The following is a 14,486-nucleotide window of genomic DNA, read 5'->3' on the forward strand; positions in this document are numbered from 1 at the left end:
GCAGGGTTAGAGTGAGGACGAGAAGAACATTCACCCACCCAGAGAATGGGTTCCTCAGCCCCAACCCTGTCCTAATTCCACATGGGAGATCCACACATCCCACCAGACCGCAAACAGGCTGCACAGAACCCTCCTCTAGGCTGCTGCTGTCCCTTTGGCTGCCCCTTAGACTTGTGGCCACCACTGTGTCCTCCCCCATCCCCTCCTGGGTACCCCACCCAGCAGAACCCAGCTCTGGGAGCTCAGCCCACTGAGGCAAAGCAGCACAAAGTAATTTACTTCCTCTCTTCGTTTCTGTATAAAACTTGTCATGAGGTTTAATCCGTCATTACCTCCCTCCCAGAGCTGTGCTCGGTGGCCCGCTGCTAAGCCCAGACAAGGAGATTTACATCTTATCTAACAGGAGTGTAAGATTTATGGATAACTCCCGACAAGGAGCACATCATGCCAGAAAGACACTTTTGTGCTAGTAACTTGATCAGTCATTATGCTGTGAGTTGACATCTAATTAAGCCTCCACAGGCATCATCAGGTCCAGAACAGCTCTTCTAGGAGGAGAAAATCCACCTCTAAGCACTGTGGTGGCAGCTTATCCCCAACCCTTGCACTGCTGGAAGAGATAATAACGCTCCCCAGAAAATCCCCAGTCTCAGGGAGAGCTGGCAGTATCACCTGCACTGGAAAAAGGAATCACAGGTGCAAATTCCCAACTGCTGCTCTAAAACACAGCAAAGACTCATCTCTCAGAGTCTTCCCTAGGTCATGTCCATGTCCCTACCAAAGTCAGACCACACAAAACACCTCCCCTGGCTGAACTGGACTCATCTGAGGGTTACAACCTTCTCAATGGATTTACTTTCCTGAACACATTTCTTGCCTCTCAATGGGCTGCCTACATCAGCGTGGAAGTGTAAATCCTGCTCTCCCTTGGCAGGCTACTCGATCTTCATATTTTCTCTTGACGCTGCTTCCAGGATGCCTTCGGTGGAAATGCACAGCGTGGCTGGAACGCTGCTTTTCTTGGCATTTCCCTGTCATGCTGGGCAGGGAAGTAACAGTGCTGGGGAGAGCCAAGGGCTCTGAATGTGTCAAGATGCACCTGGAACCAGCGGCCGCTACCTCTTGTCACCGATGCACAAAGGACAATGGCTGCAGGTGTTTCAACAAGCCCTGAACACCTCACCCCCCTGCCAAGGCAGTCACACCAAAATGGGCAACACAACCCTCCCTGGGAGACTGGTCATGCTGAGGTCACAACACTGGGGAGGGCTGAGGGGAAGTCAGAACACAAAGGGGAGCTGGAAAGGCCATGCAGGGTGTGTGTACATGGTGTCTGCAGGTGGTCCATGCTCTGTCCTCCAGGCCAAAAGGAAGCCAGAAGAACATGATGGACATTAAGCACAGGAAGGAGGGGAGCTCCTATTCGTTCCCATGAAGGGTTTCACTCTTTGTAGAGATATTATCAAAGAGTGTGGATGCCACTGAGTACATTTTCAGCCAATTGTAATAAATATTGCCAGTGGCTTTTGATTGGGAATGGGTTTAAGAGAGGAAGGGATTATTGCACATGAGCCTTTTCAGATCTAAAACTCACTGAACCCAATAGAAACTCTTCTGTTACCTTCAAAAGATTTACCCAGCCCTGATGGAACCAGAGAATGTCCTTAATAAATTGCCAGGATCTCCTTCAGGTCATGTCCTCGTCTCATCCCTTCTGGTGTGAGCTGCCCAGCCAGGAGAGTGACACAATCCACAGCAGCCTCTCATAGAATCCTGGGAGAGTCTGGGTTGTGAGGCACCTTAAAGCTCATCCAGTTCCACATTCCTGCCATGGGCAAGGACACCATCCTCTAGACTTTCCAAGTCCCATCCAGCCTGACCTTGAACACTTCCAGGGACGGGGCAGCCACAGCTTCTCTGGGCAACCTGTGCTCAGAGAGGTGGTGGCCTCACCACCCTGACAGGGAAGAATTTCTTCCTAATCTCTAACATAACCCTGCACTCTGTCAGTTTAAAGCCATTGCCACTTATCCTGTCATTCCATGGCCTAGTCACAAGTCCTTCTGCAGCTCTCTTGGAGCCCCTTTAGGCACTGGAAGGGGCTCAAAGGTCTCCCTGGAGCATTCTCTTCTCCAGGCTGAACAACCCAAGCTGTCCATAGCAGAGGTGGACACGGAGGTGCTGTCCCTGTGGTGTTCAGAAGAAAGGGTGGCTGCAGAGCAAAGAAATTCACATTTGTGTTCTAACAGTGCTTGATTTCTTGGCACCCTTCACCCAGAGGCCTTTCTTTGTGCTCCTCAGGTACACCACAAGACAAGCTGCCCCAGCACCTGCTGTTCAATCCTTCACCTCGCCAGGTCAGCGGCCAAAGTAATCAATTCTATGGGGAAACAATAAAAATGGTACAGAAAACAAAGCCTCCCCCCAGTGTCCTGGTTCCCAGCCACCTTTGCCAGTTCCTGCCCCATCAGCTTTGGCTGGGAGGATATATAAAACCAGCAGAATTTATCAGTGTGGCCACAGCAAGACACAGACTGAGTTAGAAGAACGGGAAGACCAGCCAGGAGAGGTAAAGATGCTTTTGCAAACTGAATAACTTAATACAGGCATTGCTCCTACTTTTGTGTGTCTCCACAAGGGTCAGCACTCACCAGAAGTGATGCTTTCTGCAAAGACTGAGATAAATATTATGTTTTCTGCAGGTTAAACTTTCTGAATTGCTTATTTTCACAACATTGTAAGAGCATTACAGACATTATAAACAATTCCCAAATGTTTTTCAGCTATGGATAACACTTTCACCTTTTCATTTGACTTTATAACTCCTCCATAACTTCCATTCCTTCCTCTATTAATTTTAGCTTCTGTTTATTTGCTGTTTTTATACCAGTTGTGGCCGTTCTGTGCTCCTCAGTAAATGAGATATCGCTGCAGGCACTGTTCTACCTCACAAGATTGCAGAGGCTCTTCAAGGCTGAGCCTTCTGTCAGCGCTTTTAAGACACCACACGAGAGCTGTGGGCTGTTATTGCACCAAAGCTGACAAGCTCCACACCACAACCCCAGTCAAGGAGCAGATCTGTGGTTCTGTGCCTCAGTGGCCACGTTGCTCTGACCAGGCTGCTGTGGGTGCCCTCCTCCTCCCCCTCCTCCTCTTCCTCTTCTTTTTCCTCCTCCAGGTGCTGGCATGGCGATGCTCCGCACCCTGAGCATCCTCCTGAGCCTCCTGGTCCCAGCTCTCACCACCAGGTCCCCCGACTGTGGCGGCATCCTCACCCCCTCTGGGCTGAGATACCGTAAGTGCAGACCCACATCTCGCACGGCAGCAGGGAGAGGAGGCAGTGACACCTTCCACTCTGCTGGTGAAACACCAAACACTGGCACCAGAATCTCATGCCACCACTCAGCTTACCTGCCCCATCCCCTGCCCATTGCCAGCAGCAGGGGCTAGTAAGGGATGGAAATGGGTTTCAGTCTGTCTGTCAGGACACAAGCTCTGCAGGCTCTCATAAAACATCTGTGCTCTTTCACAGTTGCTGAAGTTTCAAAGCCACATGCAGAGTCAGTCCTCAGGAGGGACCTCCTGTCCTCCCAAGCCCCAGACCCATCTCCTGCCTCCTCAAGTAGGTGAGTTGCCCTCTCTTGCCCAGGCTTTGCTGCCATAGCCCTGCCTCACACTGGTGTTTGAATATTGTCAGAAGGCACTTTGCCAGCCAGAACAAAAATCCTCCTGCAGACCAGGAGGTTTAGAAATTAGGTCCTGGCTCCTTTGCTGTCCAGTAGTAGCAGAACCCATGCTGCTCTCAAGGCACAGATTTATCTGTGCAGATCTCATGAATTTTTGGGGTTTCTCAGGGTCTGTGCTGGTCTCCCAACATCTTCTTTTCTGCTCCAGAAGGAACCAAATTGTATCTGTCAAAGTTGACAAGTTTTCCCTGACGCTGATCCCCGACACCGGGATGCGGCTGAGCATCGAGGTGGACCTTGGTGTCACATCTGCCCCGTGAGTGCCAGGGCTGCCAGGCTGGAGCCAGCCCCAGCTCCTGGCTGAAGTGACAAGGCACCTGCAGGAGCAAGGGAGGCCTGGGGGGAGGGTGGCCAGGAGCACTCCCCAGCTCCAGCCTCCTCCTCTCCTCCCCGGCACAGCTCAACCACCAAGGAGATGAGGCTGTCCATCCTGGCAGACCTCCACGTGGAGATGAACCCCGAAGAGAACCTGGAGCTGGTGACCTCTGACTGCAAACCCACCCTGGAGGAGGTGCAGAGCGCCGAGGAGATGGACAGGTCAGCCCCACAGTTTTATTCCTTGTGGGATTTGGGTAGTGGGTGAAAGAAGAAACTGAAGCACAAACTGAGAAGAAGAAACTGAGGCACAAGTGTTTCTAGGCAGGAAGGTGATTGGTGTGAGATTTGCTCACTGCCCTCACAGCTAAAAAAAGCCAGCACTAAAGCTTTATCTTCATGGGAGGAACTTTCCTTTGCTTTGGGGTGGTTTCCCCATTTTCAGAGAGTTTCAGTCTGTCAGAAGGGAGTGGTCTCTTTACAGTTGTGCAGCTGAAATGCTTTTAATGCAAATCCAGTGGCAATTCTCCAGTGGTTTGGGATTCTGAATTGTAACCATTGCTTAATTGATGATAGAAAACAATGGTAATTCTGTCTCTGGATGCCTTTTGGGTCAGATAAAAGACTCTCACCCACCTTTGGCTGATCTGGTTTTCTCCTAACTTCTGTTCTGTTCTGTTTTTACCCAGCAAGTCCTTGGGATCGGACTTGGACAAGCAGATCAACGTAGAAAAAGTAAGATAAAGTTTGTAAAGGCATAAAGACAGCATTGTACAGGTCTGTAAGGATTAGAGCACCTTTATGTCTACCTGGTGCTTTTCCAGATTTCCCCCACAGCTCCGTGCTCACTGGACACTGCCATCGTCCCCTGGCTCCTGCTCCCAGCTCCCACCTCAGAGGCTTTCTGGGGACACCCAATGCCAACTGACCCCCATGTTCATCTATCCCCTCTCTTTTTGTTCTTTATTCCATAGGTTTGCCTGGAAGTGGCCAAATTGCTGCTTTTCCCAAATGAACGGCTGATGTCTCTGGCAGGTGGGCAGCTGGCTTTCAGTCCCATTATGGACTGAGGGTTTCAAGGAGCATTTTGGAGCAGATTAGGAGGTGGGACAAATTCCTACCCTGCAGCAGCAGAGGCTCTGATGCCATCATCTCCCCAGGGACCTGTTCCCTCTGCCCAGCTCTTTCCCTGTCTTTTTTACTCTGGAAACCCAGCCACTTCCCAGGGCCTGTCACTCCTTCCCTCCTCTTCCTGAGCACTCCTCTGCTCTATTTGCAGCTCCATTCCCCATCACACCAAACTGCCAAGTCCAGTACCTGCCCCTGGCTGCCCCCATGTACTCTGAGCAGGGAATTATCATCTCTTTGCAAGTAAGTCCTCACTTTCCAGCTCTTACAACCCAGCTGCAGTCCTTGGAAGAGCTGCTTCCACCAAGTGCTGCAGCCCTCAGACACTTAAAATTCATTTTCTCTTTGCCTGTGTCTCTGTAGACAACATTCCAAGTGGCAGGGACAGTGATCCCTCTGCCAATCAGCCCTGTGCCTTTCAGCATGCCTGAGCCAGCGAGTTCCAGCCCTTCCCACCTCATCCTGGCCTTCTCTGAGCACTTCTACACCAGCTTATTCTCTGCTTTGGAAGAGTCTGGAGCCCTCAACGTGAGTCTCCTGGTGAGTGGAACAAGAGAGGAAGGAAGGAATGGGAGATACACACTTGGAGGGACAGCCCCAGCCTGGGGATGTCTTGGAGGAACCACAAGCCCTACACAGAAATGTGAGCATGTCCAAGCACCTGCCCCTCACACCCAAGCTCCTAAAAAAATCCCTGGTCTAATGGAGCATGGAGAGTTTGCCATGAGGAGCAACCTGCACACTGCTCCTGGCAAGGACTGGTGTGAGGAGGGCTCCTGCACATTCCCAGGGCTGGGATGGTGCTCATCAGAGGGGCTGCATGGCCACGCTGGACACGAGCCCTGGAGCAGCAGCCCCAGGCAACCACGGGTCTGATCATGAGCTGTGCTTTGTGTTTCAGAGCTCGCTGACCACGGCCACCTTGGCTGAGAGGATCACTCAGGTGTGTTGCTGCGACTGGAACCCCAAGAGACACAAGCCTGACTCAGGCAGTGTCCCCCAGCTGCCCACCCCACACCCTGGGGGCGCAGGGATGGTTGTCATGCCCAGAAACAGTCCCGCTCCCCCGGCAGATGGGCTCCCTCTTCCAAGAGGACCTACCAGTGGTGCTTCGAGCCGTGACCCGGAGCTCACCTCACGTGGTGCTGGAGGAAGACAAAGCCATCGTGGAGCTTTTCCTTACTGCCCAGATTGGAGCAGGATCATCCCTTTTCCAGAGCTTCCTGAGTGTGAACGTGGTGAGTGTGGAAGCGTGCCGAGCTTGGGGAGCGTGTGCTGCGAGTGTGTCCCTGCTGCCCACAGGCACTGCCCTTTACTCTGAGCCCTGGCCCCACTGCAGGGGCCGGTTCAGCCTTTCCCATCACGGTGCTCCTGCTCTCCAGCAGCGTTTGCCCGTGTGGCACCATGCAGGATGCAGGGAGCACATTGCAGGAGGCAGCACACGGGTTCTTGCACCCCACAGAGCCAAAGTGGGGCTGTTTCCTCACTGATCCTGCCCTCTGTTCCCCTCACAGGATGTGACTGCCAGGCTCCACCTCAGCGTTGCCGACACCAGGATGATCATCTCTGTGGCAGCCATAGAGTAATGAGCCCATCTGCACCGCAGGAGCCCAAAGGGACACGTCCCTGTCACAGCGGGGAAAGGAGAGGCTGGGGAGGGTTACAGCTTTTAGAGTTTGGGCATTGCAAACCTAGCTTCTTCCCCAGGGAGACAGTGAAATTCCAGAAACGTGGCTAGGGAGAAAAGTGGGAACTGCAGGTTCCATATTACCACAAAGGCCTTGAGCCCAGATGGGGAATTTGGGGACACGGGGGAAACAGCTGAGCACCAGCAGCTCCTCTGCTGCTCTTTGTTTTCCAGGGATGTCGAGCTCAGCCTGGCCACCTCTGATGTGGGTCCTATACTGGTAGGTACCTCCAGCTGTGGCCACTCCTGGTGCCATCCTCTAAGAGCCTGGTCCCTCTCAGCTGCCCCAGCCATCCTGGGCAGCGGGTGCCAGCAGGGAAATATGGAAATACTGACTTTGGGTGCTTGCTGCACCTGGTGGGAGGGAATTGAGTCCTTGTGGGGTGGGAAGAGGTGCAGTGAGCATCAGGACCCTCTCATGGGTCTCTGTCCCTCTCCTCCTGCTTTAGCCCCACACCATGAGCTGACCCTGACTTTCCCCCACAGGCTGCCCTGCTGGAGGAGTTGTTTGTGCCCACAATCCGTGAGGAGGTGCCAGCCCAGATAAACAGTGAGGAGATGGGAGCTCTGTGGGTGCTGCCATGCAGGATGCTCCACATGGACCCAGGCAGCACCCAGCTGGCAACTTTGCCTCTTTCTTTTTCTCAGGGGTCCTGAGACAAGGTGTTTTCCTGCCCCACATTGCCAGTTTCACTTACACCGATGTCAACATCACGATTCACAAGGTAAGAAATAAGACATTTAAATTGCCCCCTGCTGTGCTTGATTTAAAGGAAGCCTGGGAGCAATGCTGACCTCCCTGCTCCAGAATAAATCAGAGCCTGATCATCCAGCCCTGGTAACCTGCAGGAACAAGTTCCATTGCCTTAAATAGGCTGAGCCCCTCTTTAGCAGAGGCTGGGGCTGTGGTGGTGATGGTGACGCTCTCTGTGGGCTGATGGAGCCACACAGGCACCATTCTCAGTCCTCCTTCCTTCCTTCCTTGCTCAGGATTATGTCTTGATCCCCTGCAACCTCCAGCTAGAGGCAAGGACTAGAGAGGCAAGCACCTGGCAGTGAAGTCCAGTGTCTGGAGTAAAAGAGTGGCAGAATCATTTGGTTGACTCTCACATCACGCTCCGTGGTTTGCCACTGCTTGAAATGTTGAAAATCTTCTTTCTTGATTTACTAAAACGTCATGGTTTTATATTCTGGATAATAAAGGTGTTGCACTAGCAACTTTCTCATCCAGCCCTGCTCCTGGTAGTTTTGTTGCACCGAGAATGGATTGTAACAACGTTCCATGCTTTAATTAAACATTTCTCTGTAATTCTGCATTTGCTGGTGTGACTATTGACATTTTTCCCCCCGCAACAATTTTTACCTGAAAACAGATAAATTTTGCCCATCAAGTCCCGACTCTACATTTAATTAATTCCACTCATTTACAAGGATGCAAAAACAGACTCATGCCTCTCAGCTGCAGAACAACATAGCCCCTACAACGAGAGATCTTTCATCTGCTTTTCCTCCATGTCTTGTGTTACTATGGGAACATTACAGCTGGTAAGTTTCCTGGGTCAGAAAGAAGAGGAGGGGGAGGAAATCAGTCTGCAGAATGGTTTCTAATTTTAGACCTGAAGGCAGTTATATTTTCAACACTTTTCTTCTGAGAAAGCTCATCACAGAGAAAACGCTGAATGAGAGGTGAGTGCAGACGTCAGACTGCACCGGCGCTGTGGTCGTTGGCATTGGGATGCTCTTTCCTACTGGCCAAACACATCTCCCAGTTGTTCAGGAACATAAAGGGGGGAAAACACACCTACAACAGACACAGGCATCCAAAAAGGGGAGGGTGGGAGCTCTGGGCAACAGAGCTTCAAAAGCTGCCCTGGTCACTCAGTCACTGGATGCTGTTGGCATCTACAGCAGAGAGGGTGAACATGTGGCTGTGCTGATGCCCAGGAGGAGAAGCCTTGTCCCTGACCATGCAGCCCAGGTGGAGCATCCTCATCCCTGACTGTGCAGCCCAGGTGGAGAATCCTTATCCCTGATCATGGAGCTCCCACCTCAGCTCTCCCATGGTGATTCTTCACGTAACACCCCAGCCATGAAACCTTGTTAATTACATCTACATCTGCTTTCACTTGCTACAACCCTACCCATCATTTCCAGCCTCTGATGCTGCTGAAAAACACTTCAAAACCTTGTGTTTGTATTTCAAAGGCTCCGAAATAGGAAAGCAAACAAAATAAGCCAGGTTGATTTACTGCAAGGAGTAAAGACCCCTGGAGGTTTATATGCCCAGAGAGAGGACCTGACTAATGATGTTAATGCCCAAGGTTGGCCATAGCAGGAACAACTTCTAATAAAAGTTTTCTGGCAGAGCTGCAACCATTATACTTTGACTAATATATGTTAAACCAGTTTCCCAATAAGAATAAGCTACAGTAGTAAAAAGATGCATTTCTTTGGCAGGGAATATTCTGGCTCCAAGCTTCACTGCATGAAGTGGAGCCCCTCCAGAGCATGGCTGGAATCTCAGGAGCTGCACCTGCAGCTGCCAGCCTCACCTGGGAACAGCCACAGGCTTAGAGCAAAGCTGGCTCATGCTGGAGAATCAGGGTCTTCTGCTTCTCCCTCCAGGCACCCCATTTACTGAGACCACAGTGACCAGTGACAAGAATCCCAGCAGTTTGGATTTTAAAAAGCCCATATTATTCTGGGTTAAAAAAAAAAGACAAATCTCAGGTTTTAAATGGCCTCTCCAGCACCAGTTTTTCCCAGCACTGGATGTTATTATGAGTGTGTTACTTACTCCTTGTGTCCCCAGAGGTTGTGGCAGTCTGGCACTGACCAGACCAGGGATGGGGCAGTATTCCACTCTGCATTTCTGCCTGAAGGTAGGACCAAAAGGCTGTGACATCAGCCTAAGAAGACATGGCTCTGGCAGGCAGACAGTGTTTTCCAGGGCTATCAGACCTCTCAGTCCTCTGGTAAGCAAGTTTTCCCTCCAGATTCTATTAGGAAATGCTTCATGACCTTTGGAAATTCAATTTAATTTTGATTTCTTCTTGTGGATTAGCATTTGGTCAGCAGGTTATCAGGCCAGGAGGAGCCACTGAAAGTTCAATTTTTTTTCCTCAGGAAGTTCAAGTGGGAAGAGATTTCAAACCTAAACTCAAAATATGGATTTGTCACAAAGGAACAAGATCCCAGAGTGGGATCTGCTCGCCCTGAGAAGCATCAGAAACCAGAACTTCATTCCAAGCACTAAAAAAGTAGGAACATTTATTAAAAGAGTTACATGACAAATGCATTCTGAGCTCCCACTCAGCACTTCACACCCTCCTGGACAAGGATAGGGAGCTCCACTTCAGTAGCCACATACTACAAATTCACTTTTTCATTCTATCAGGAAAAGTTTTACCTCAGAACAAATTTCCCAATTCCACTGCAGCAGCACACTCACCTGCTGTGACTGTGACCCCAAAACCACACCAACTTCTCTAAATAAATATTTGTACACAGAGCTGCCAGTCAGGTTTGGCTTATGCAAGTGTCAAGCTGTACTCACACAAGCCAATTCACTTTAAAGTGTCTTAAATATTATCAAGAATCTTGAATCAAGTTTAGTAAAGAAAAGCAGATAATGCTGGTCGTGGCATTCCATCCTCGCTGCTCTCTTCCTCTCTGCCCCCACAGTCCTGTCCATGCCTCAGGCTCCAGAGCTCACACCAGAAACACCATCAGGCCCTGAAGGAGAGCAGGGAGAAACACAAACACTTTATCTCCTGTCAAGGGATGTTGGTTCACAACACACAACAAAGACAGAACCCTCCTACTAAGGTCCTCATGTCCAGTTTGTAATAAGGAGGGCACAGAGCTCTTTGGGAGGTGTTGGGGAATATCCTGGCTCCTCAAGGGCCCCTCCAGACTGAACAGGGCTGGAACTTGGGCTTCAAACTCAAGACTTTGAATGGTGCCACTGGAGAGGCCTTGCCTGAATGCCTGGATCCCCATCAGAGCTGCTCCCAGTGAATTCTCCAGAAAGAAAAGAGGATCTAGACAGGGAACTGGGACCTGCCCCAGTGCCTGAGCCCTGCTCCTGATGCAGCTGGGTCCACACTATGTGTGGGCATCACATCCTCAGGCAGCATTTCCCAACCTGAAGGAGGTCAGACAGAGCAGCCCTTCCAGTCTCTTAAGGATTAAAGCCTACAGCTCTTGCACACACAGGCACCACTGGCAGGCTCCTGTGAACAGCCCTGGTGCCTTGCAGGAGGGAACAGCCCATGTGAGCACTCACCGTCTTTATCTGAAATTCCACATTCACCAAGGGGATGCGCAGCACCTTTGGCAGAGGGATCCCGATGCTCAGGGCACCTGCAGGGGACAGACAGGTCCTCACATGCTGAGCCAGCTCACACCCCATGACAGAGCTGCTCCAGGGAGGGCACAGGGAGCAGAGCTTCTCAGGGCCACCACTGTGTGCTTGGCTTCCCTTGGGTTCTCCATCACTGAGAAGCCAGAGCTGATGCTGGGCTGGGATGGTGAAAATATAAGGTTGGACTTTTAACTACATCCTCAAATTGGGGACTTCAGGGTTTTAATGGCTCCAGCACACCAAAAAATCTTCCAAACACACACACACAGAGACATGACCCCCTCTTCCCTCTTTGCCCAGAACTCAGAGTGCTCCCAACCTTACAGACATCCAGGTCACCTTACCATTGATCACAGGCACAAATGTTTCCACAAGCAAACTGCTGCAGTGGGGCTTCAGGCTGGAGATCTGAATTAGAGAAAAACCATGTGAGCAGCACTGCCTGGACCATGCCAGCAGCAAGGAGGACCCTCGGGACTGCGAGCCACTGCCCACTGACACAGCAAAAGAACAGTCCCTCTTCTCTTTAAAGTGAATCTACTTTTCTTCTTCAATTTGTATTCAGTCCTTCCTTTAGAAAAACTTCTGCCTCGTGATGCTTCTGCTGCAGCTCGATGTGAGCTTTGCCCAAGAAGAGGTGAATAAACAAACAGATTTCAGCTTTACATTTTCTTTATTAGAGAAGGCAGAAGGGAAAAAAGAAACCCCAGCAACAGAGGAATTGCTACAACCTACATCTCAGAGCAGCTAACAGCTCTGACCATCAGCAGGGGTAATCCATCACAGCATCCCACAGGCACTGCCTGGCTCCCTCCCTCCCTCCCCAAGAGCCACAGGGCATCACGCCTGGCTGCTCTCCCTGCCCAGTAAAGCCCAGAGTTAGAGACTTACATTACTGATGCCAACATCAGAAGACTCCAAGGAGAGGGAAGTGCTGCAGGGAAAGGAGAGCAAACAGCAGGTCAGACACAAGGCAGCGGCCAGAGCTCACAGACAGACCCCAGCCACCTCCACTCAGCCCATGGGCAGAGACCCACAAAGGGACACCTGCATTGTAACACAAAAAAACAGGGACTGGCACACTTGCAAGAGAGCAAATAAAATAGGAAAATAAAAGCTTAACCTAATTTTAATTTGGTTGTCAATGATGCAGCACTGCAGCAGGGCACACACAGCTCCTGGCTGCACCTTCCCTCTCCCTGCCCAGATTATTCACTTTCAGGAAGGAGGCAGCTCCTGGCCAGCTGAGAGCAGAGCTTCTGGAACCCCATGGCAGGGGGGAAGGAACTGGATGATCTTTAAGATCCCTTCCAACCCAGACCATTCTATGATTCTATGTAAAAGCACAGAGTCTGGATTTAAGGACCTGGTGAATTTGCTATAGCTCCTCATCTATCACTGCAACCACATGACTATCCATACCTAAAATGGATGCTTTATTTCCACTTTCAATTTCTCTTTTCTACTTCTATCAAATCTTGTCGTACCCTTGTCTATTGAATTAAAAGCCTTTTGACACATTTCTATCCCCTATATCGCTGCATACAAGCTATGCCAATTTTGCTTCTAAATCCAGCTCTTTGACAAGCTAAATGGCCCCAAATCCTCAAACCTCCTGCTATAAGGAACGCTCTCCAATCTTTAATCATACCTTGACTGGCATTAATGACAGCACTTTCCTTTAGTGCTTTATCATTCATGTCCAATATCAGGCATTTCTAACCACTGCCCAGGATCAAAGTCAAGCTGACAGTCTTACAATTATTCAGGTTACCTCATTCCTCCTTGTTATAAAACTGACACACTTTTCCTCCAGCCTCTTAAAACTTTCCAACTGCTGTAATCCTTCCTGAACTACCCCATCCACCTTATGCCATCAGTCAGGTATGAAATTCTCACATTCAGGAGATGAAATGTCTGGTTTACAGACACAGAGAACATCTCAAGTCAGGAGCCCAGAGAATGTCCCCAGCTGTGTGAGGGGACAGCTCACCTGCCCAAAGCCAGCTGCAGCACCAGCCTGCCCCCAACAATTGACACACGGACGTTTAGAGCAAGGTCCTGCAAGCAGAGAGGGAAGGGATCAGCCCATGGAAACATCTCCATCCCAGCCAGCCTGCTGCACCCCTCACAGGCAGCCCCATCCACACTTACTGCCTTCAGCAGCAGGAAATTGAGGATGGATCCATCCAAGTTGTTACCAAACAGCTGAATCAGGACTGAAAGCTTGACAGTGGCTCTGTTTTCTTCCAAGAGGATGAGTGGGTTCCCTCTCAACACCAGTTTGATGCTCAGGGGACTGGTCCCTCTGCAGGCGGAGCACTGTGGGAATTGGGGGGGCATGGAGGTGGCTGCTGGCACCTCACACACCAGCCAGGCAGGGCACTGGCAGTCCTTGGGCAGACCCTCACAGCCCCATAGCTCCACAGGGCCTCCCCAAGGTCACACACACCCTGGACAGGCCAAATTCACAGAGCAAATAGATCCAGCAGCACAGATCAGCTCTCCATGCTGAGGGCACAAGAGGCTGAGGAAGGAAAAGGGGACACAGAGGGGGCTGTGGGTGTCAGAGGGTGCCCAAGAAATGGAATATACCAGATAAGGACACAGAAGATGTTTATCAGCTTTCTATGTCAATGGCTACAAGCTGAGAAGGCTTTCCCCTGTTCAGGGAGCAGGAGAAGTCAGGAACAGACAAGGGCACACAGGACAGCAGGTACTGGGCAGAGGCTCTGCAATCCCCCTGTCCCTTCTCCCACTCCCATCAGCAGGACAGGCTCAGGCCATGCTGGGGCAAGAGGAGCAGAGCAGAAGACTGGGGACCTTTGGCAGGGGCATGATGGCACATCCAGGTGTGTCCTGGAGAGATTTACACAAACCCTTGTGCCAGAACAAGTTCCTCACCCCAGCAGGAGAGATGGCCCACACGGCCTCACGCAGGCGGCTGGCACCGGAGAACTGTGGGAACAGAAGCACCAGCAGCCCCCATGAGCCCTTCCTCCAGCTGATTTCAACACCACCAACCCTGCCAGAGCCACCCCATTACACAGCACCCTGAGCCCCCCACCCTCTCCATTGCTCCCCAGCTGTCTGGGTGACTCCTGATGCTTGTTAAGGTGATAGCACCTGGCTGTGGAAGGTGATGTCCCCCAGAGGCTTTCGACACCTGGCAGTGTGTGGACCCCTGACATTTCCCATTGGAAGTGCAGAATAGAGGAAAGGGAAATGCAAACAGCCAGGCAAT

General features: G+C 51.0%; 2 protein-coding genes across 2 annotated transcripts in view; one reads left to right on the forward strand and one right to left on the reverse strand.

The window, feature by feature from the left end:
* Nucleotides 1–883: 883 nt before the first annotated feature.
* Nucleotides 884–8,174, forward strand: BPIFB2 (BPI fold containing family B member 2). Its single transcript, XM_015647302.3, has 16 exons — nucleotides 884–908; nucleotides 3,179–3,295; nucleotides 3,533–3,626; nucleotides 3,898–4,002; nucleotides 4,146–4,283; nucleotides 4,751–4,796; nucleotides 5,036–5,096; nucleotides 5,341–5,432; nucleotides 5,553–5,729; nucleotides 6,091–6,132; nucleotides 6,263–6,427; nucleotides 6,704–6,771; nucleotides 7,051–7,096; nucleotides 7,363–7,426; nucleotides 7,525–7,601; nucleotides 7,867–8,174. Exons 1-16 carry the CDS (start codon nucleotides 884–886, stop codon nucleotides 7,933–7,935), a joined length of 1,386 nt encoding a protein of 461 aa, XP_015502788.1. The 3' UTR covers nucleotides 7,936–8,174.
* A 1,941-nt stretch (nucleotides 8,175–10,115) lies between these two features.
* Nucleotides 10,116–14,486, reverse strand: part of LOC107213198 (BPI fold-containing family B member 4-like) — a 41,446-nt gene continuing 37,075 nt past the window's right edge. Inside the window, exons 14-20 of the mRNA XM_015647307.3 lie at nucleotides 14,147–14,200; nucleotides 13,397–13,564; nucleotides 13,236–13,303; nucleotides 12,134–12,176; nucleotides 11,587–11,650; nucleotides 11,165–11,241; nucleotides 10,116–10,611 (exon numbers count right to left, since the gene is read on the reverse strand). Coding sequence (XP_015502793.1) covers nucleotides 10,588–10,611; nucleotides 11,165–11,241; nucleotides 11,587–11,650; nucleotides 12,134–12,176; nucleotides 13,236–13,303; nucleotides 13,397–13,564; nucleotides 14,147–14,200 — 498 coding nt within the window. The 3' untranslated portion in view covers nucleotides 10,116–10,587. The remainder of the gene's footprint in view (nucleotides 10,612–11,164; nucleotides 11,242–11,586; nucleotides 11,651–12,133; nucleotides 12,177–13,235; nucleotides 13,304–13,396; nucleotides 13,565–14,146; nucleotides 14,201–14,486) is intronic.

Source organism: Parus major, chromosome 20, assembly GCF_001522545.3.
Source record: "Parus major isolate Abel chromosome 20, Parus_major1.1, whole genome shotgun sequence".
In the NCBI taxonomy this organism is placed as follows: Eukaryota; Metazoa; Chordata; class Aves; order Passeriformes; family Paridae; genus Parus; species Parus major.

Excerpts from the sequence above, each read along its gene's own strand:
- BPIFB2 (XM_015647302.3), top strand. The coding sequence starts at position 884 with ATGGGCTGCCTACATCAGCGTGGAA. Across the intron at positions 4,284-4,750 it reads AGCGCCGAGGAGATGGACAG|CAAGTCCTTGGGATCGGACT; the intron begins GTCAGCCCCACA and ends GTTTTTACCCAG. Across the intron at positions 5,433-5,552 it reads GAATTATCATCTCTTTGCAA|ACAACATTCCAAGTGGCAGG; the intron begins GTAAGTCCTCAC and ends GTGTCTCTGTAG.